Here is a 20,521-nt window from a genome sequence, read left to right on the forward strand (position 1 = left end):
CCTCGGGTGTTTCTAAAGATCTAACGTATTAATCGATGTCATAGATTTAGAACAGTGGTTGACAAATAGTACTCATTATCTAAACACCAGCTGCTATTGGTATTAAAGATAGAAAATAGGCCACCAGGGATCATTGCGGCCATAAATATATGTAACCTCCAAGCAGAGAGAGGAGAGAAGCCCACGCTCACCTTGGCTTCCTCTCAGCTGGCATTCAGTTTGGAGGATTAGTTAACCAACAGAAAGCAGAACTCAAAGAGATGACACGGGTGGAGAAAAAAAGGGTTGGGAAATAAAAGTTCTTATTTTTTATTATGTATCTGGTCAAGCAGTACATGAAGAGTATACCACTTGGCCTTGCCTAATCCTCAAAGATCTCTGGGGTAAATATTCTTACCTGTGTCCCTTGTCTTAGCTCTCATTCCCACCTCTGTAAAAAGATAATAAAAAGTGATGGGACTTTGTGTCTGGGCAATATGCCCCCAGAGCCTGTACTTCTAACTCCTATCCTCGGTGTGTGGGAGGCACTGAGACATAATAAATTATATCACAATCTGCACTAAGGTGTATGGAAATAAATGATAAGCCCCAAATGCTTTGATATGCCTTGTTTAAAATTTGACTTTAAATCTAATCTTGGGATGCCTGGGTGGCTCAGTGGTTGAGTGTCTGTCTTTGGCCCAGGACGTGATCCTGGAGACCTGGGATCTAGTCCCATATCGGGCTCCCTGCATGGAGCCTACTTCTTCCTCTGTCTGTGTCTCTGCCTCTCTCTCTGTGTCTCTCATGAATAAATTAAATCTTAAAAAAATAATAAATCTAATCTTGATGATACTTCTAATAACTTGAAGTATCTCAAGTATCAGTGACACTTCATGAGAAACTTTGAGTGCAGCCTGTTGGCACAAGCTCTTTTGAAATATAAAACACTAAAACAATCTTCTATCCTGTGCTTAGAAAGGAAAGTGGTGAGAGAATATTTACCTGCCAGTTTTTATACAGTTTAGGTTAAATCTATCCTTATTCTTTATACTTATTTCTATCATAAAGAGCAATTGAATTCTGAAGACCCCTGACTAGGAAAGGCAATGAAATTCTTGTAACAGTCAGAGGTTTTTTTCATAATTATCTTTCATGGGTTGTTGTAACCTTACAACTGTATTTTATTATAGAAAACTATCTATGTTGAAATGTGGAAGGTCACTCTGGGATGCCAGGGACAGGGTCACCAAATGGAGTGTTGGAATGTCCCCAGTGAAGAGTTCTCTCCGAAGCAATCTATTCTCTCTGAACCCCTGAGAGGCTGAGGTTATCAGCACAACAGCCACTAGTTGGCAGCAGCATCCCAAGGAGCAGCTTCCCCCAGGGCGACGATGGCATAGATCACCTGGTGGAAAACAAGAGTATAGATGGCAGGGGGTGATCTGAGCGGACGAGACCCAAAGGCCCACAGGGGAAGGAGTATGCGGAGGTCAGAGGACAGCGTGATCAGTGCCTAGAGGATGGTTGGGGTGAGGTGGGGGCATTGGTGATGAGCAGCGACGAGGCTGCTTCTGGGCGCGAGACACTGATCCTGAACGGCCTTGAATTTCTGGCCTAAGGAAGCTAGACCTTATCCCAGGGGAAATGCGGACCCAGGCAAGGTGTTAAGTAGGAGAGAGACCTAATGCAGAGGTGCATTTTGGAGAGATGTGCAGGGGTGCGTGGCTGACTCGGTCCGTCGGGCATGAAACTCTTGATCGTGGGGTTGTGGGTTCAAGCCCCACACTCGTTATAGAGATTCCTTAAAAATAAACCTTAAAAAAAAAAAAAGGTTTGCAGTGTGGATTTGCAGAGACAGGAGAGGGAACAGCGAGGACGTGCTGCCGTGATGCCGGGAGAGCATGAGCGCCAGCAAGCGCCGTGGGCGGAACGGGCCAGATCGTTAAAAATGCTGTTTTAACAGAAGGGAATGAATGTTCGTTCCCTCTTACTACGTGCACATGCCGAATCGTTGGATTTTACGCCCAGAACTGCACCGGAGGAACTCGAGATCGTGGACTTCCACAGGGTCCCTCCGCAGCCCCCGCCCAGTGTGCGGGGGGACCCGGGTCCGCGGGGAGGGCGGGCTGCGCCTGCGCAGTTGGCGGAGCACAGGGAGGCCGCGGCGGGCGCCCCACCCGGGCCCGGGACAGCGGATGGAGCATCTCTCAAAGCGCCGGCGAGCTTAGCGAAGCCCGGGAAAGGACGGCGGCCGGGGGCAGCCTCGTTACCTCCTTGCCCCTTTCCGTCGGGAGCCGTACGGTCACCCCCAGGGCGACCGCGACCCCCGCAGCAGCGACAGTCCGCAGCGCCCTGCGCCGACCCAGCGCCCGCGCGCCTCCCGCGTGCCGCCCCGGCGGCCAGGCTCTGATTGGTGGAGGCCCGGACCCCGCCCCCTCGCCAGCCAGCAGCGCGTCTGATTGGCGGAGCCGCTGCGGAGCCCCGCCCCCTTCCTGCAAGGCGAGCGGGTCCGGGAGCCGGTCCGGGAGCCCCGCCGCTGGGGCCTGCGGGGCCTGCGGGGACGGCGGGTCGGCGCGGCGCGGTGGTGCGGGACTCGGCGGCCCCGCGCGGCTAGGCCGGCGGGGGCACGGAAGCTGCGCCTCCCGGAGCATTGTGGGCCGCGGCTGGGGCGGGCCCGGGCTCCCGGCGCCTGCGCGCGCCGCGCACCGGGCGAGGAGGGGCGAGTCCGGGGCGGGAGGGACCCGGGGCCGCGCGGGGCGGGGGGCTCGTGGGCGCCGGCGCCGCCGCATCCTGGAGCTCCGGCCTCCGGTGCGCCCCGCGGGAACGGCTCCTGGGCTCTCCTCTCTGCATTGCCCCTCCAGGGCCCCTCGAAGCTCACAAAAAGGATGCGTCCGGGGGAAGCTTTTGGGAGACAGCGTCAGGCTTCCTCCGCCTCCGCGAACCCGGCCCGCTTCAAGCCCTCAGGCAAAGCCTAGGAACCCTTCTGAGCCACGCGCCCCCTTTCTGAGACGGGGATGGAGGACTGAGACCTTTGTACCTGATGGGAAGAGGCAGAGGCACTTCCTTTACCAAGTGCCTGTTTCCCCGTCTCCCTCCCACGACCACGCTTCGTGCCAAGGAAATTTTACAGTTTTGCCTGAGTGCAGGTATGAGGGCTTCTCCAGGCAAATCCCCGCCCCGGATTCTCTCAGCTGAACCTCTAGGGACACATCTCCCTGGTGCTGTATTTCATCAACTGTTTTCCGAGTGCCTGCTGTGTGCCAATCCCGCCTTTCATGCCAGAGACGACGATGAACCAAATGGACTTCTTTCCATGAAGTTGGTTAGAGGGAGAACCGAGGAGTTGTCGGAACAGGGTGGAAGGGCAGTGCCCGAGGAAAGGAACAGGCGAACCTCTTGAGATTCCGGGGTGGGAAAGGGGGTCAGAAGTCTTAGAAGAGGCCACAGTGGCCTATCAGCTGGAGGGGGCATCGCCAAGTGAAATGGACGGGTAAGGCCGCTTGACCCTGTTCACTGGGCCCACTGGGGGGAGGGGGTGCTGGTAGGAGGGGTCAGGTATGGGGTACGGGTTGTGTAGTGTTGTTAAAATAGGGCTTCTAGGGATCCCTGGGTGGCGCAGCGGTTTAGCGCCTGCCTTTGGCCCAGGGCGCGATCCTGGAGACCCGGGATCGAATCCCACGTCGGGCTCCCTGCATGGAGCCTGCTTCTCCCTCTGCCTGTGTCTCTGCGCCTCTCTCTCTCTCTCTCTGTGACTATCATAAAAAAAAAAAAAAAAATAGGGGTTCTAGCATGGCTTGCTGGGAGATTTCAGGCCTCTCCAAGCCTGTCAAATGCAGTTATAGCACAGACCACACATTCAAGATAATGCATATCAAGGCCTGAGCACAAAGGTTGGCACTTAACTATCATTTTTGAATACCAGTTGTCATGTGAAATAGAAATGCCAGGATATTTTGATTTTCTCTGAATAAGGGGGACCATACAGATTTTTAAGCAATAAGGGTCTCCCATCCAAGTACTAAGCAGGCCGGACCCTGCTTAGCTTTTGGAGATCAGATGAGGTCAGGTGCATTCAGGGTGGTGTGGCCCTGGACTAAGCAGCAGAGGGTGCTGATCAGAAGTGCTTGGAAGCTCGAGTCACAAAACCCAGAGTCACTATAGCAGGTGCTCCTCTCCCATCCAAATCTCCCTACCCTTAAAGCACAAGTATTTCAAAACCGTGTTTCTAAAAACCAGCCATTTATATCTGTTTAGGTAAGTTACAGAAGGAGTAAGGTGGTGTATTTACAAGTTGGTTTGTCCAGATATACTATAACTTAGTGTCTGTATTTAATATTGACAACCAAAAAATATATATAAATATCTTCCATCTATACACAGCAGGGCAGGAGTGTCCATGTCTTCTTGAGCAGTGAATTCTCAGCCTCCCATGGCCCTCCTCTCATGGTGATCGTCTGGCCCTCAGTGCAAAGGAGACTAGAAGCTGGTAGCCCAGTCTGGCCCTTCCCCTTTCCTCCCTGCACTCCAGTGCTCCCAACTGGTCTCAGGCAAGGCAAAATTACTTTGAGTGGTTGGGCAGGAAGAGATGGATAAGGGCGAACCCTAATGGAGCCTGACCCTCAGGGTAGGAAGATCCAGGCCTCAGAAGAGAGTGGCCACAGCTACCTCTTGGGGTAGAAGCCGCATAGTTCATAGTTCGATTAGTGTGTCCTTGGTCATAGGTCCAGCCCTACAGATTAGCATGGTGAAGAAGGCAAGTGTCTAGGCAGGACTTGGTCCCCACCTTCAGGTACTGAGCCATTCGGGGTGAAGTCTGGGGTGTAGATACAGGGGACTCTGGCTGATAAAAAAATAATAACAAAATCAGTAATAAAAAAATTATAAAACTTGTTGCTTGTCTGCATAGATCTGAGCAACAGTCTTGTTTTTGTTAAAATCCTGGAGCCACAGAAGTCCTGAATACTCTTCTGGACATGATTGTTGGCTGAACAAAGGAGCCCCAGGCCCAGCTCTGCTGAAATCTGTCAGTTTGGAAATCGCATCCAGCTGCCTGTGCTCCGAGAGATCCTTGGAGCTGCTGGGAGCAGGCCAGGCTGGTGGTGTGGGGCGCCTCACACTTGGGAATCGGCCCCCAGGGGGTGGAAGAGCTCCTCGGGTGTCTTGTCACTTTGGCTGGCTCCCCCCTGCCGGAAACCGGAAGCAATCTCATCAAAGGTCCGGCCTTTGGTCTCAGGAACTTTGAAGTAGGTGAAGATGAAGAACAGAACCAGGAGCACAGTGAAGATGATGAAGACGTACGGACCACACAGTTGCTGAAAGACACACATACACTTGGTTGGAGTACTGACCCTACAGCCTGGCTGTAGAACGTTGGCCTGTAGGACTTGGGGCCTTTGATCTGAAAAAGGGAACAGCTATCCACAACCCAGGAATGGTAGGGTGACTCAATGAGCCTGCCTGCACCTGGCCTGTAATGGGCTCCTGGGAGCAGGGTCCCCCTGCAGAGCAGAAGGGAGACCATTCAAAGCTAAGGAAAGAACCCTGGAATTGCGGTCAGCATTTTTAGCTGTGGCCTGGGCTCCTGAACCTCAGTTTCCTCCTCCACAGGACTCTAATGAGAAGAGCTAGGAGAGCACTTTGCACAACAGTGCGGGGTCCTGTGTGGAAGAACCGTAAGCATGGAGACTGGGGATTCTCACCTCTACATACTGGAAGCACATGCCCACAATGAAATTTGAGGTCCAGTTGGAGAAGCCAGCAACAGCAATGGCAGCTGGGCGAGGACCCTGGCTGAAGAGTTCAGCCACAATGAACCATGGGATGGGGCCAGGGCCCACTTCAAAGAAGGCCACAAAGCCAAAGATGGCCACAATGCTGAGATACGACATCCAGGGCAGTTGTTCCTGTTGAGGACAAGAGAGGGGTGGAAAGTTAGATTAGGCTGTGATGGATGCACCAAGGAACAGGGCTGAGAGCTCTGGGCTGGGAGCAGGAGTAGGCCTGGGGCTGATCCTGATCAGCTGCGTGACTCAGGTACCCTCCACTGGGTCCTGCTTTCCTCATCTGAACGAAGCTCTAAGTCCTATAGGACTGAGCATGAGATCGAGCATTCCCTCTGGGAATGGTAACCTGCTGTGCATGTGGAAGGTGCTAAGGTCCCTGCGGTCCCCGGCTCTGGATGCAGAGCTGTTTGCCTGAAGCTGAATCATGTGGAAGAGCTTTGCTGGGGGCAGGTGTTAAAAATGACCATACTGTTGGCTTCCTTGACCAGAGGATGGACAAATGAGCGTTCGTGCCTGGAAAGTGGGTGGCACACGGTTCCCACAGAGGTTAGAGCCACAGGTTTGGGGCCAGCAGGCCTGAGGTCGGCTCCTGGCTCTGTCCTCTATCTGCTGCGTTCCTAACCTCACTGGGCCTATGTTTCCTCACTTGCATAATGGGATACTAACACGTTTCCATGACTTGGTGGGGAAGTGGGTCCTACTTTCTAGGGCTGTTCGGAAGATGAACGAAGGCCCGGGAGGAAGACCCTGAAAGGCTTTCCCGGCAGAGCAATTCCTGGGGAGAGGGACTTGGGTCCTGGGCCAGAGGTGCTGTGGTAAGAAAGCACCCACCGGGGAGGAGCCCGTGGGAGACCAGAGGGGAGTGGGTGGAAGGGGATGGCCTCGGGGGCTGGAAGGTGAGCCCTGAGCCCGTGGGGGGAGGAGGAGAGGGCAGCCCCCACCCGGGCTCTGGATGCCACCAGCCGCGCTGGGGCGGACACAGTCAGTGTGGGACCGGGAGCTCTGGTGGGCGCCCCCCAGCCCCGCTGCCCCCACCCCCGTCCAGCGCCATAACCCACCAGCAACGCCAGCGCGATGGTCATGAGCACGGCACAGCCTGCCATGCCAGCCAGGCCTATGAGGTGCAGGGTCCGCCGGCCGGCGCGTTCCACCACGAACAGCTGTGGGCAGAGACCATGTCGGTGACCCCACCGCACCCAGAGGCTCGCCCCAGGTGTTGGCAAAGCCACGCGGCGCCGCAGACACCCAGGAAAACGGTACTGCCTTCCCCCGGGGCTCGGCCGAGGGACCACGTGGGACCCAAGGGGCAAAGAGCGGGCTCCAGGAAGCAGGACGGGGTGACGGTGGGGCCCACCCAGAGCCGGACAGGGCGCATCCTGGCTGCCACTCCCGGTGAGCCGCTGTGCTTCCGTGAGCGTCAGCGCCCCGCGCGGTTTCACTGAGTAATGAGCGTGACCCGAGGATGAGAGGAGCCCGCACTTAGGAGAAACCCGACACCCGCCTGGCTCACAGACACGCTGCCACTGGGTCGCGAGGCCCTGGGCCCCCTGTGCCGCAGCGGACCGGAGGTGGGGCCCGGGCAGACTCACCGACACCACGGTGAAGGCCGTGTTCACGATGCCAGAGCCGATGGTGGCATACACGGGCTGCTGCACCCCCGCCTTCTCGAAGATGCTCGTGGAGTAATAGAAGACCTAGGGCACGGAGAGGCTGTTGGGGCTCGGCCGGGGCCGCAGCCCTTGTCCTGCCTCTGTCCCCACGGGACATGGGGTGGGTCACAGACACAGGGCCCGCCGCACCGGGCCAGGGATGGCTGTCCTCGGGCAGGGCTGGTCTGTCTCAGCCGGGACCTGGGCCGCAGGGCCGGAAGGGGCGGCTGAGGGGCACTCACAGCATTGATGCCCGAAAGCTGCTGGGACAGCTGCAGCACCACGGCGATGAGGATGGGCTGGCGGTAGGCGGGCGAGCGGAACAGCTCCAGGATGGTGACCTTCTTCTCCCGCATCATCTGCCGACTCTCCTCCTTCATCTCCTGCAGGTCGCGGGTCACGTCCGCCGTCCCGCGCAGCTTCTTCAGCACTGGGGGGACCGGAGGGAAGGTGGGGGTGGCTCAGAGCCGGAAGGAGGCCGGGGCCGGGGGTGGGGAGGAGGGCAGGGCCCTGCCCATACCACTCTTGGCCCGGTTCTCCTCATTGCGGTTGATGAGCAGGAAGCGGGGGCTCTCGGGGCACAAGGGCAGCAGGACGCACTGCAGCAGGGCTGGGATGAAGATGACGCTCAGCAGCAAGGGCCACAGGTCCTCGTTGCCCATGATGGAGTCCAGTCCGAACACCTGGGGTAAGCAGGGGTGTGGGAGGTGGCCCGAGCACCCCTGCCCTGGCCCCCACCCCCGGCTCCCCCTCTGGCCTCCGCCTGCTGTGCCGTGGGCTGCTGCTTTAGAGCAAGCACCCAATTGTTGGGGCGCTGCCGGGAAGCTTCACTTCTCTGTGCCTTGGGTCCCTCGTCTGCCACCCGGGGAAAGCACCAGCGGGAGGACAAGTGGCATGGCTACAGATGTGGCAGCGGTCACAGGGCATGGGAGCTCTGGGGATGGGGAGGGACAGCCTCCTGGAGAAAACGCAGTGTCCAGGTCAAGGCATCGAGGCTGGAGGCAGGAGAGCCTGGCACGTGAGGCACCTGTGGGCTCCCCTGGGGCTGGATCCCAGGGAAAGGACAAGACACAGGGATGAGGCGGTGGGACGAGAGGTCCCACCTTGTCCCTAATGTGCCTTGTTTTTAACTGAATAAGAACTGAAAGCATGAATCAATAAAACTGATTAAAATGGTCAAAAAAAAAAAAAAAAGTCATCTGGACTTGGCTCTCCCACCAGGGAGGCCCCAGGGGCACTGAGCGGCACAGTGCTCTCCAGGACCCGGGCCTCCTAGCGTGTGTGCCATGAGGCTGCCCCTCGCCGGGCTGTGGAGGGCTGGGTGAGAATTCTAGTCAGGGCATCATCTGGACACAGACACGAGAGCCACTGAAGTGGTGGGGTGCGGGCAGTGCCGAGCAAAGAGACCCCACCCCAGCTCACCTGGGCAATGAGGATGCCGACAACGATGCCCAGCTGGTGCAGGGTGCCCAGGGCTCCGCGAAGGGCCGTAGGGGACACCTCCCCCACGTACATGGGCACGAAGCCTGTGGTCAAGCCACAGTACACACCAATGATGAAGCGGCCCAGGATCAGCATCTCAAAGGACTTGGCCAGTTTCGAGAAGCCCATGAGCACAGAGGACACGAAGGCCAGCAGGTTCATCATCAGCATGGAGTTCCGCCTGGGGGTGGGGGTCACAGGTCAGATGGGTGCCTGGATCTCCCCAGATTCCCAGGGGCTAGGTCACAGGCAACACCCCGAACGGGCAGGGAAGTCTCTCCCCCCTCCCTGGCCAGGGCCAGGACCCCTTCTGCTCACCGGCCAAAGCGGTTCACAAAAAGGCCCACAGAGAAGGAGCCGATCATGCCTCCTACAGAGAAGATGGCCACGGAGAGGGACCACAGCGTGGTGAGCGTGGTGGGGGAGATGCTCTCCTGATAGCGGTGGATCCATGTCTGGTTGTAGAACTCCTCAATCACCTACAGGGGGAGAAGCAGCCTGCTGAGCGAGGTGTCGGGCCCCCGACTCACTGCATGTCCTTGAGCCAAGCCCCTGCCTGTTGTGGGCCTCAAGTTTCCCCAGGTGAGAAACCAGGGGCTGGGCTCCATCTCGAGGAGTGGTGCGGGCTGTCATGCTTCCCCAGGTGTGGCTCCCGGGGCCCTGTGGTGTCACAGGTCCCACGGAACTTGCTGGGGAGGCCAGCAAATGGCCAACGGTGGACGGTCAGGCCCAGGGCAGGAAGATGTTCAGGAGAAAGTGCTTCCCCCCACTTGGCCCCTTTCTCTTCAAGATGCCTGAGGCCCTAGGCTCCTGCCACCTGGGCGCTCTCCCCAACCCCCCTGCTGGGGAGAAAATACAGCTGGACAGCTGCCTCCAGATGCTTGGGTACAAAGGGAAGGGCAGGCTCGCTGACTTCACCCTCACCCTCGGCCTGGTGTGACCACCTTGTGCTCCAGCTGGAGGGCTCCCCAGCCTCTCCTAACTGCTCCCTGAGCACCAGGCCCAGCTGCTCGTGGGGGTTCACCCTGAAGAACCCATGGCCTTCTCCCCCCTGCCAGGTGCCCAGCTGGGAGGGATGGGGAAGGCTAAGGAAGAGGAAGCAGTTCCAGGAACTGGAAGCACCTGCCCCAGGCGCCTGCCCACCAGCCCTGCCCCACACGAGGGGGGCTGGGCCTGATCCACCGGTTCTGCCTGAGAACACTCACCCTACTCTCAGGCGACACCAACACACACCCAGGGCCACAGGACTGGACTGACCCACCCAGCTGCCCGCAGAGCTGGGCATGGGCCCAACATGCCCAGAAACAGCTTCCTGTGTACACGCACCGTCACACACATACTCGTGCTCAGTCTGAATGCTCTGGCTCCCGCCGGTCACAAACCTGACTGGCCCCCTTCCCTTCAACCACTGACAGCTCCACCTCGGCTCCTTGTGCCCCCAGCACCCCTTACATGACCTCCTCCGCTGCTTCTGGAATCCCCAATCATCCCAAGCTCCAGGGGTCTGACGGAAGGCGGTGGGTAGCCACAATTGCCAAGGGGAAAACCGAGGCCCTCGGTCCCAGAAATGCTCATGGTTGCGATGGGTCCTTGGCCTCTGTTTCCTGCCCTGCTGCCACGGTCTATCCCAGGTCTGCAGACACCCAACAGGAGGCCAGGCTCCAGGGGTTAGGATGGGTTGACATGGGTGTGGGGAGGGGAGGGAGGTGGCCCTAATGATCTACTTATGGGTCCCGAGAAGCCGGACAGCGCAGGGGTGAGGAACCTAGACAACTCTGCCACTGCGACTGAGGGCAAATCATGTCATCTGGGACGGCGACAGTAGCGGGATGCATGTCATAGTGCTGTAAGGGATTAATGAGACAGAGAGTGCTTGCACAGTGCCCAGCATCGTCACCGAGTCAAGGGACAGTTCTGGAACCAACCCAAGGGCACTGCAGACCACTGACCAAGCCCTACCAACCCTGCAGCCCCTAATTCAAAATCAAGGCTCGGGCCAGAGATCAGCCCCATGTCCCCACCTGCCCCCATCTCTACCCCAGCTCTAGGGCTCATTTCCACACTCTCCATGGTTACTTGGCCCGGAGCGCCAGACCGGCCATCTTACCATGCTGAAACCTTTTGAGATCCAGCTCAAAGGGTCCCATAAGTCTGTCCTCCCTGAGGGCAGGGAGCCTACTGGATTCACACGGGGGCCTATCCTGATGAGTGGATGGAAGGGTCAATGAGGAGAGGGCCTTACTTACGCTCTCCTCCTGGGAGCCCCTGCTTCCGCTGGGGGCAGAAAGGCAGATTTTAACAAAACAAAACAAAGTGCTTCTGTTCAACAAGGGATAGAACCAACCTCAGAGAAGGACTGGTTGGGAGAAGTAATGCTCTGTTTATCAGGCTCTGCAGAGAACAAGCTGTCCTGGACAAGGGGACAGTCCAGATAAATGACACTCGCCCCACTGAGGACCCATCATCGGGGTGGAAATCTCTCTCCCTTCTGCCGATCTCACTCTGCTGCCCTTGGGGCTCTCTACAGGGGCAGGGAGAGGTATTTGTCCCAGATAGCCTTTAATTTTTGACTCCTGTAGTTCTCAGGGTCTCCCTGTGCGCCCCCGTGGTTCAGATGCTATCTCAAGAGAACTATCCACGTATCATTCTGATTTTTGCCAAGTCGTCTGCTAATGGAATTGCCTGAATTGCGTGCAAAGAGTCAACAAGTGCTGAGTAAGGGCTTACTACCTAAGTGAGCTTCAACATGTGAGGCCGAGCTTTCAGGTCTTTAACCCTCTTCTTGAGGCTGGCTGGAGATGTTGAGGCAGCCAACAAGAGGACCACATTCCCGGGGGCTCCCCAGCCCCGGTTAAGGGTGCACTGGTGGTAACAAGTCAGAAGGACCAAGCCTTGTCCAGAGCTAGCTCAGGGGCTCATGAGCTCCCCTGCTACTCAGACCACTTTATGGGGGTGGGTGAGGGTAGGGAGCCAGCCCCTTTCGCCTTCCCTATGGCCCCAGGCTCGTCCTTTCCACCCCCCAGCAGCCCTTCCTGGCCAGACTGAGGCTGTGCTGGGGCTTCCTGCCTTTTGATCTGGCACCTGACATTTCTGGGAAGAAGCTAGGCTTGGTTTTCCATTTCTGCTGCTGGAGTGGGGACATTGTGTCCTCTCGCTGCGGGGGGTCCATGCCTCACATGGGGCTGAGCTGGCCCTTGGCCCGGGAAAGGCGGCAAGTCCCTGAACAATCAGAAGAATCCTCCATGGGGAGGAGTTCTGGGGTCACCTTCCACCCACTGGCTGACCTCCCCATCCATCCCAGCCGCAGCTGAGTGCCCTTACCTGAAAAAGAGCCTATTCCCTCAAAAGGAGCCCATGGACCCAGTCCCACCACAGGGTCACCGGCAGCCTCCACGAGCCTGGCTTGTGATCCCGAAAGCTCGCTCTCCACCTGCTCCTCACAAGCCTGGGAGACACGCTCGCTCCTGCCGCCACCCCCACACAGTCAATCTCCAGGTCCCGCCAATTCTCCCTCTGGATCTGTCCTAGTCTCTACCCACGCAACACCTGCCCTAGGCCTCACCTGGATTCTGCCCCTGACGCCTCCCATCTGCTCCCCAGGACTCAATTACTCCCCATCAGGGCACCAAAGGCCTGCACGCACAGGCGCCAGGCTTGGCCATCCACCTGCCATCTCTGCTCCCTACCCCCCATCTCCCCAGCAATGATGGCAATTTTTAATTCACTAATATCTGGACCAACCAAAAAACACAGGGGCTCAAGGACTTTTTTGGGAACAAATATTAGTTTAAAAATGCACTAGGCCACATCAAAGATTTCTACTGGGGACACATAAGGAGAGGCCATCCCAACCCTGCCTATGACAGTCTCAGAAAAGTTAGGGGGTAGATCCTTCTATGGCCTTAAAAGCAGATAGGTCTGCCCAAGCATCCTGCCCCTGCCAGCTCACAAAGGGAATCCTCAAACAGCAGCCAGGGTGCAAGCTGTCCAGTCTCCCCTCGTTAACCCCAGATGCCCACTTGGGGACCCCGTGGGGGACGGCGTGGCGAAGCGAGCTGCTCTGGGCAGCTGAGACCCTTGCACAGGGGCTCCCAGTGAACAGCTCCTCCTCAGCCTGGGGCTCTCCTGGGGGTGGCAAGCTTGCATCACATCTGACTCCCTGGGAATCCCCCTGCTTCCCGCCCCGTAACTGTAGAAGGACCACATGCATGCGTGTCTGCAGAGGAAGTTCGGACTTCCTCTGTGTCTGGGCAGTGTCTGCAGTCAGCCCTGGGCATGAGCCAGAGTCCGCGGCCCGCACACGGAATCAGCTGTTCCACACGCTACCCCTGTTCTCTCCAGCAGAGAAGTGCCATCTTCAGGGGAGCACAAGGCACAGACAAGGGTCCCCATTTTTTTTAAATTTTTTTTTAAAATCTATTTATGATAGTCACAGAGAGAGAGTGAGAGTCAGAGACACAGGCAGAGGGAGAAGCAGGCTCCATGCACCAGGAGCCCAACGTGGGATTCGATCCTGGGTCTCCAGGATCGCACCCAGGGCCAAAGGCAGGCACTAAACCTCTGTGCCACCCAGGGATCCCAAGGGTCCCCATTTTTAAAGTGCCCGGAGACAAATTATCCTGAGGAATTCGCAGTGCCAGAAAGAACCTCAAGAACTAGGGGCCTGCCTCCAGGAGTGTGTCCTCAGACCCTGCCTGGCTGCCCCAGGCACAGAAACCCAGCAGCCTACAGAGCCCCAGGGCGCAGACTTCAGCTCAGGGAAGAAAACCCTTCTAGGTTTCAGAGGATGAGATTGCCCACCTCACAGGTAGTGAGTTCCCTGTCAGCAGAAAGCATACAAGCCAAAGTTTAGAGCAGAGATTGCCAAGCATTGTATGTAAAAGGCTAGATAGACAGGCAGCCCGGGTGGCTCAGCGGTTGAGCGTCTGCCTTTGGCCCAGGGCGTGATCCTGGAGAACTGGGATCGAGTCCCGTGTCGGGCTCCCTGCATGGAGCCTGCTTCTCCCTCTGCCTGTGTCTCTGCCTCTCTCCCTGTGTCTCTCATGAATAAATAAATAAAATCTTTTTTAAAAAAATTGACTTGTTTATAAATAAATAAAAGGCTAGATAGAAAGCATCAGGTAGGGTCTGCTGACTACGTACAGCCACAGGTGCAGATTTTTCTCCACCTGTCCCCCAACCCTTTAAAAATGTAAAAACCATTCTTAGCGCATGGGCCGTACAAAAACAGCTGCTGGCTGGATTTGGCCTGCCTGCCAAATTCTTGATCTAGAATTCTAGATTACTGCCAAGAGAAGGGGTATGCTTTGGAACCTCTGGCTGGTCGCAACATCCTTCCCCGTAGATTCCCCTCTCCACCCCACAGTCTTCTAGATCATCCTGTGAGTCGGAGAGTTAGAGCTCGCTCTCCAGCCCCTGCGCTCTCATCTAGGATGTTACTGGGGGGTGAGAGGGTTAGAGCCACCTCAGCTCTGAGCCCCAGTTAGGAAGAGGAAAGAGCCAGTGTGCCCAGCTGGGTGCCTCAGCTGGTGCTTCCTAGGCCCTGTGTTCCCCCTCCCCCGAAGCTAGCTTCCCTCAGTCCAGAGTTTCTGTCTCCACAGCAACCCTTGGTCACACCCCAGGGTCAGCTGGGAGTTGAGAGCAGATGCTACAGGTGGGGCTGGACAGATAGCCCCACCTGCTAGGTACCCTGGGGCCCCTCTCTGGGGCCTGGAAGAGGCCCAGGCAGCGGGCTGGAGCCAGGAGCTGGGCCCCGACCCCACAGCAGAGGTTCTGACCACCCACACTGGTGCTCCAGAAGGGCCCTGACACAGCCTCTCTCTAAACCCAGGCCAGGCCTTCGCTCTGGCCTCCTCCCTGGTCCCTGACCTCCAGAGCCTCCCTGCCGGCAGACGGATCTTCAAGTTCCTGTGTGGTCCCCTCACAGCCTTTCCTGGCTCCCCACTGCCCTCCTCGCACCCCCACCGACCCCCCCGTACCACCCAGGCACCCCATACCTCTGCTTGGGCTGCTTCTCTGCCTTCTCCCCGACGAGCTGGCTGTTCCTCACCTTGCAGAGAGCACACCCATACCCCTCTGAACCCACCCTCCCCCTTCTCTCCTGCGGTGGTGGGTGGTGGTGCTCAACCCGGGGCCATCTGGCCCTGCAGGGGACACCGGGCTGTGTGGGGGGGATGTTTTTGCTGGTCACACTGGCGGGAATGCTGCTGAACATCCTACCACGTGGAACAGCCTCCCAGAACACCAAAGAACTATCTGGCCCCAAAGGTCAATGTGGAGAAAACCCCTGCTCTGTGGGCCAGGTACCTTCTCCCTCCCTGTTCTCTGCTCCTGCAGGGCCTGTCCACACCCCTGTCCATGCTTCCATCCATGTTGCTCCAGGACAGCTTATTTCAAAGGAACATGTGCTCCCTCGGGACTAAATTTCAACATTGGGGGCGTCTGATTTATCTGTGTCACTGGGTCCCAGCACAGAGCTGGGGGTAGAAAACCATGAATCTGAGGGGCTGAAGTGATGATACAGCTGTGACAGGCTGTGATGGTGTAAGAGATTGTGCAACTGTGTGTGGGAAACCGTTGAGAGGTCTGTACATGACTGAGCTTGACTTGGCCTGGAAGTCAGAGCAAGAGCGACCAGCTGGGTAGTGGTTGTAGGTGTGTGAAAGGTGTTTGGGGACCCATCTGGCCCTAGTATAAAACTTCCATTCATGCTACGGTGGTCCAGACTCCCTGGACTCACATCCCAGACCTGCCGCTTACCAGCTGTGTGTCCTTGCTTTAATTGTTTAACCTGTCTGTGCCCCACTTCCTTAAAAAACAGGGATTATAGTGCCTCCCTAATGAGGTTAGTAAAAAAAAAAGAAACAACTGAATTGATTTCTGAAGCACTGAGAACAAGGCCTGGCACACACAGTAAGCTCTAAGGATTTGTATTAGTGGAAGTGAGGGAATGGGAGAGGGGAGGGACCCAGAACTTTCTGGATCTTGACAGAGATAAGGAAAGGGAGAGCCCAGAGCCTGGAGGACCTGGAGGACGGAGCAGCCCTAATGGGCACTGTGAGCACTGTGATGGGAGGTCTTGCCTCTAGTCCTTTGACTTACAGGCTGGGTCACCCAGGGCAGATCTCGTCTACTCTCCAAGCCCAGTTCCTTCTTTGTCAAACAAGGAGGGCTGAGCCAGTGCACCATCAGGCCACTTCCAGCCCCAGCCCCGGTTTTTGAGGATGCCTTATTCTGAGACATGCCTGACACTGTCCCTTGGCCAGGACCTCATGGTTTCTAAATGGCCTTTAGTCATCTCTGTTGGCAACTCAGCCATTTGAGGAAGGGAGAGGCAGTTCTCTCCACCCAGTATGGTGGTCAGGATGCTCTGTGGCTGGGCTTCCCTCCTCCCTCCTCCCCAGGAGACAGGAGGCCTGGCAAGGGCGTCACAGGGATGTGGTCATCACTCCAGGGTGAGGCCTGGAGGCCACCTGGAGCTCAGCCTCTCACTTTCCAGGTAACCTCACCAGCCTGAGCTTCCTCTTGAGAAGGCAAGATAACCTAGCCCCACCCACCGTGTGGGGCTGCCATGAGGACGGAATTTATGGGAAGGTGCTTTGTAAACATTTAAGATAATGTTATGATTAATTAACCACTTCCAGGAGGAAGCCCTTTGGGGCTTGTTTTATGGAGGAGCCCCGGCCTCTGGCATCCTCCCCATTGGTGCGGCACAGTCTCCTTCAGGGAGCAGGCCGACCGGAGCAGCCCAGGGCCCCTCTTAGGCCCCCAGGGGCAGTCGGGCAACGCTCCCTGCCACCACACGGCAGCAGGGCAGTCCCCGCTGCCTGGGCCACCTGCCTCTCCTCCCCTGATGGGCGAGTCCCCTTCAGGGGCTACCCGGCTGCCAACTCCTCCTTGCAGGGCCGTGTCCCGCCCCCCCCAGGCCCGTGGCAGCCTGCGGTCCTCTGGGCTCTGGAGGCACCCGGAAACCCTGCATTAATTAGCTGGCTCTGGCTCTTCCGGTTGGGGGGGGGTCCCCGCCCCCTCGAGTCCTCGGAGGCTGGAGGTTAGGGCCGGGCCGGGTGGGGCCCAGCTCAGACCGTGTGTCACCCTCTACCCCTCCCGACTGTCTGGGACAGAGCCTGGCGCAGCCCTTGTTGAGTGAAAGTGTCAGCAGGCCTGAGTCACCGAGGGTGGCCCCGGCAGGCCCTGCTACTGCCTCCTACTCTTGCATCACCTGATCCCCTCACACAGGTTAGGTTTATCAGGTCCTCGAATCCGCTCTACTCCGGTGGGCAGGGCTGGGGCCAGGCACGCGGTGCGTGAGTGCAAGGTGCAGGTGTCAACACAGGGAGTGTGCGCTACAGGCTCTGCCGGCGGGCTCCCGACCTGAGCCGGGGACAGCTGCCCCCAAATGCACCCGTAGACATGGGGCCCTCAGTGACACCCCCCCACCCCTGTCTCCTAAGCTGTTCCCCCTCCGCCGGTCTCCAATGGCCTCTGATTAGGGCCGGAGGCCCCAGGATGCAGGAACCCCCCGGCGCATTTGTCCACATCGGCAACTTAAGAAGTTTCTCAGTGGCTCCCAGCTAAATGCAGCCCCCCACCCTCACCCTGTGCCTCTGCTCCCCCAGCCCCTGCCTCCTGGGACCCCTCTCCATCTCTCCCCCTACTCCCCCCGCAGATTCCTTACAGCACATTTAAAACATGAAATCACATATGAAAAAGCATCCCGGGTGGACCACCCCTCCCACCACCACCCTCTTTTCTTCTCCACCACCACCAAGGCTCTTGGAAGGGTCATCCTGGCTCTTTCCCATCCCCCCTCCATCCTCCAGGGGCTGCAAGGAGGTTTCTACCCACGTGGCTCCTCCCACTCAAACTTTGGTCACCAACGGGCACCATCCAGTGTCTGGCATTGGGCAACACGGGCTGACTTGTCCAGGTCACCTTCTGGGAAACTTGAGAGCTCGACTCTTCTCCTTTTATCCCAGTCTCTCTAGGACACCCCCCTCTCCTGCTATTTGGTACCATTGACCAACTCCCGGTTTCCCCCCAGCTGACTCAGCTGACCACCCGCCCAAGAAACAAGGCCCCATGTCCAGGTGTTCCCTGCCATCTCCAACTGTGGCCCATCAGTTCTGGAGTGTCCCACCTGCGCCTGTCAGCTCCTCCTATACCTGCTCCCCCTCCAGGCCCCGCACCACCCAGGCCAGAAACCTAGAAGCCACATTTAAACGCCACTCTCGGCCTCACACTAAACTCATGACCAAATCCTGCCCACTCTTCCTGCTTGGTGTTTGTTTTCCCATCCCGATTCCAAACCAGCTTTCTCGCTATTTCCCTATCTCTCATTCCCCATCCTCAGATCCCTCCCACTGCCCAGATGCCCAGGTCCTTTCCCTAAAATGCAAATCTGATTATATCTGTCCTCTTCAACGAGTCCCTATTGTCCTCGGTCTGAAGTCCATCCTCCCAGCTGGGCCCACCCAGTGCCCATGTGCCTGTCCTCACGGGGCCTTGCCGCGCCAGTGGCTGGTATTTTGTAGATGAAATCTACCCAACAAGACCCTTTGTAAGTCAGCCTTGGGTTTACCTTGTTGGCCGCCCCAGACCTCTTTCTCCTCCCGCCCATCCTACCCTGGGACACACCAGTCTCTCTCTCCTCTGCCTACCCAACTCCGTTCCGTTTCTGGAAAACACTTCTACTCAGATCTTGGAGTCCTCATTCTGTCATTAACTCACTAGGCGATCACAGTTGAGACCTCACTTAATCCAGGAGCTCTTGACTTTGGCCACACTCTAGAATTGGCTGGGGCGTGTTAAACATCCGATGCCCAAACAGCATCCCAGATCAAACACATCAGACTCGGGAGCATCCAGGGGGGTGCACTCAAGTGCAGAACCCAACCTCCCTCTCAGGCCGTGCAGAATTTCCATCTGTATGATTCCCAAAAGGAGCCAGCTCCGAGGCACACACCTTGGCAGGAGCTGTTCAAAATACTCAGCTAAAGCAGGGCTTGGGGCTGTTCCCAGTGCGGGCGCCATCTCACACAAGTCTGGAAAAGTCCCGTCACCTCCGCTGCAGCTGAGCATGACTCAGCAGGCCAGGCCTTCCTGGTGACCTGCTCCCGGGCATCAGGCGTGGCCCCCCACAGCCACCCTCCGCCTGTTTGGAGGAGGACCAGCTCTGACTCCCGACACTGCCCAGTTCCCCTGGACAGGCTGTCGGTTCTCGGGGGTCAGCCCCACTCACCTTCTGGCCTCACCCTCTGGACAACAGAATGTGGTCCTGACCAGACTGTCCGCTCTCCTTTTGTCCTCCCCAAGAAGGTACAGATTTTCAAACTGATAAAGCAGCTGGTCAGGAAGACAGCCTGAGGTTGTACAGTCTGACTTCTGAATCCACCCCTCACTAGTTATGTGACCTTGAACCCATTGGTTATTTCATCTGCCCAGGGCCTCAGTCTCTGGGTCCATAAAATGGAACTCACCACCCAACCTCATAAACATATGTGAAAGGCAGGTATAGGGAAGGGACTCCTTATGGTACCCTTCCCTGCCCTTTGACCTCCTTTCCTCTCCTCTCCTCCCTGAAGCAGGTGGGCTGAGCTGGGGGTGATCATGGGGGTCCCTCCCACCCTCAAGGGAACAAGTGGGAAGTGCCACGGGGAGAAGGAAGTGAGTACAGATCCCTACTACCTGTGGTTTCCCCACAGTGAGACGCCACTTGTACTTGGGCCTGGCACAGGGTCTCTGGGGAAAGGAGGCTATTTCCAAGTGGAACGGGATGCCGTACAAGGGGGGGTGCTGCTTATGGATGGGTGTGAGCACAGGCTTGGGGACCTCCCCGCTGGGAGGGCTCCAAGGCAACCTGGGGTTGGATACCAGCTTCGTCCCTGCCTAGCTGGGTGATGCCGGGCAGGTCTCCTTTCTCTGGTCACTCTCCCCACCTGCAGGATGGGAACAGTGACTGTTGCCTGCCCGCCCGCCTACCTTGGAGAACATTGTGAGTAGCAAGTGAGATAAGCCCCACGAAGCCCTCTGTAACCCTTGAGGGTCACATAAATGAAGCATCACCATATCAAGCATAGCTTTGATGATTACAAATGTCTCTGTTGGGGTGGAGGTTGGTCAAGAGGACTTCGAAAGATCCCACCATTTTGCAGGCCCAACATTCCGACGCTAAAACCAAGAGTTTTTGATCTGTTCAGAGCCAGAAAATTGGCTGGTGGGAACAGATGGTGAATTGATGTAAATGACGGACACCCAAGAGACAGGGTGAGCGGGAGGGTGAGCATGTGGGGTGTGCAGCACACAGCAGAGTAAGCTGGTGTAGACAAGCCAAGGAGGGCACAGCACTCACCTTCTGGGGGGCATTGATGACTCCAGTGTTGTAGCCAAACTGCAGGGAGCCGAGTACTGCCCCTCCCACAGCCAGCATGAGGCGGCCCGTCAGCTTCTGCAGAGGAAAAACACCACACTGTTACAGGTATGTCTGGGCGCAGGCGGCAGGGCAGGGCATGGGCTGGCAGGTTCCCTCGGTCAGATATCTTGCCTGACTCCTGGCACCATACCAGTTTTTTTCCCAGGAAACTCGGCCACTTCCTGACCTCAGATGCCCCACACCAGCCCCAGTGACTT

General features: G+C 57.2%; 1 protein-coding gene across 1 annotated transcript in view; it reads right to left on the bottom strand.

Annotated features, from left to right (window-relative positions):
• Positions 1–4,204: 4,204 nt before the first annotated feature.
• Positions 4,205–20,521, bottom strand: part of SLC2A1 (solute carrier family 2 member 1) — a 29,298-nt gene continuing 12,981 nt past the window's right edge. The window contains exons 3-11 of the mRNA XM_041738020.1: positions 20,244–20,339; positions 9,215–9,375; positions 8,837–9,077; positions 7,935–8,097; positions 7,657–7,844; positions 7,355–7,459; positions 6,824–6,925; positions 5,682–5,885; positions 4,205–5,294 (exon numbers count right to left, since the gene is read on the bottom strand). Of these exons, the coding sequence (XP_041593954.1) occupies positions 5,094–5,294; positions 5,682–5,885; positions 6,824–6,925; positions 7,355–7,459; positions 7,657–7,844; positions 7,935–8,097; positions 8,837–9,077; positions 9,215–9,375; positions 20,244–20,339 (1,461 nt within the window). The 3' untranslated portion in view covers positions 4,205–5,093. The remainder of the gene's footprint in view (positions 5,295–5,681; positions 5,886–6,823; positions 6,926–7,354; positions 7,460–7,656; positions 7,845–7,934; positions 8,098–8,836; positions 9,078–9,214; positions 9,376–20,243; positions 20,340–20,521) is intronic.

This window comes from Vulpes lagopus, chromosome 23 (genome assembly GCF_018345385.1).
Source record: "Vulpes lagopus strain Blue_001 chromosome 23, ASM1834538v1, whole genome shotgun sequence".
Lineage (NCBI taxonomy): Eukaryota > Metazoa > Chordata > Mammalia > Carnivora > Canidae > Vulpes > Vulpes lagopus.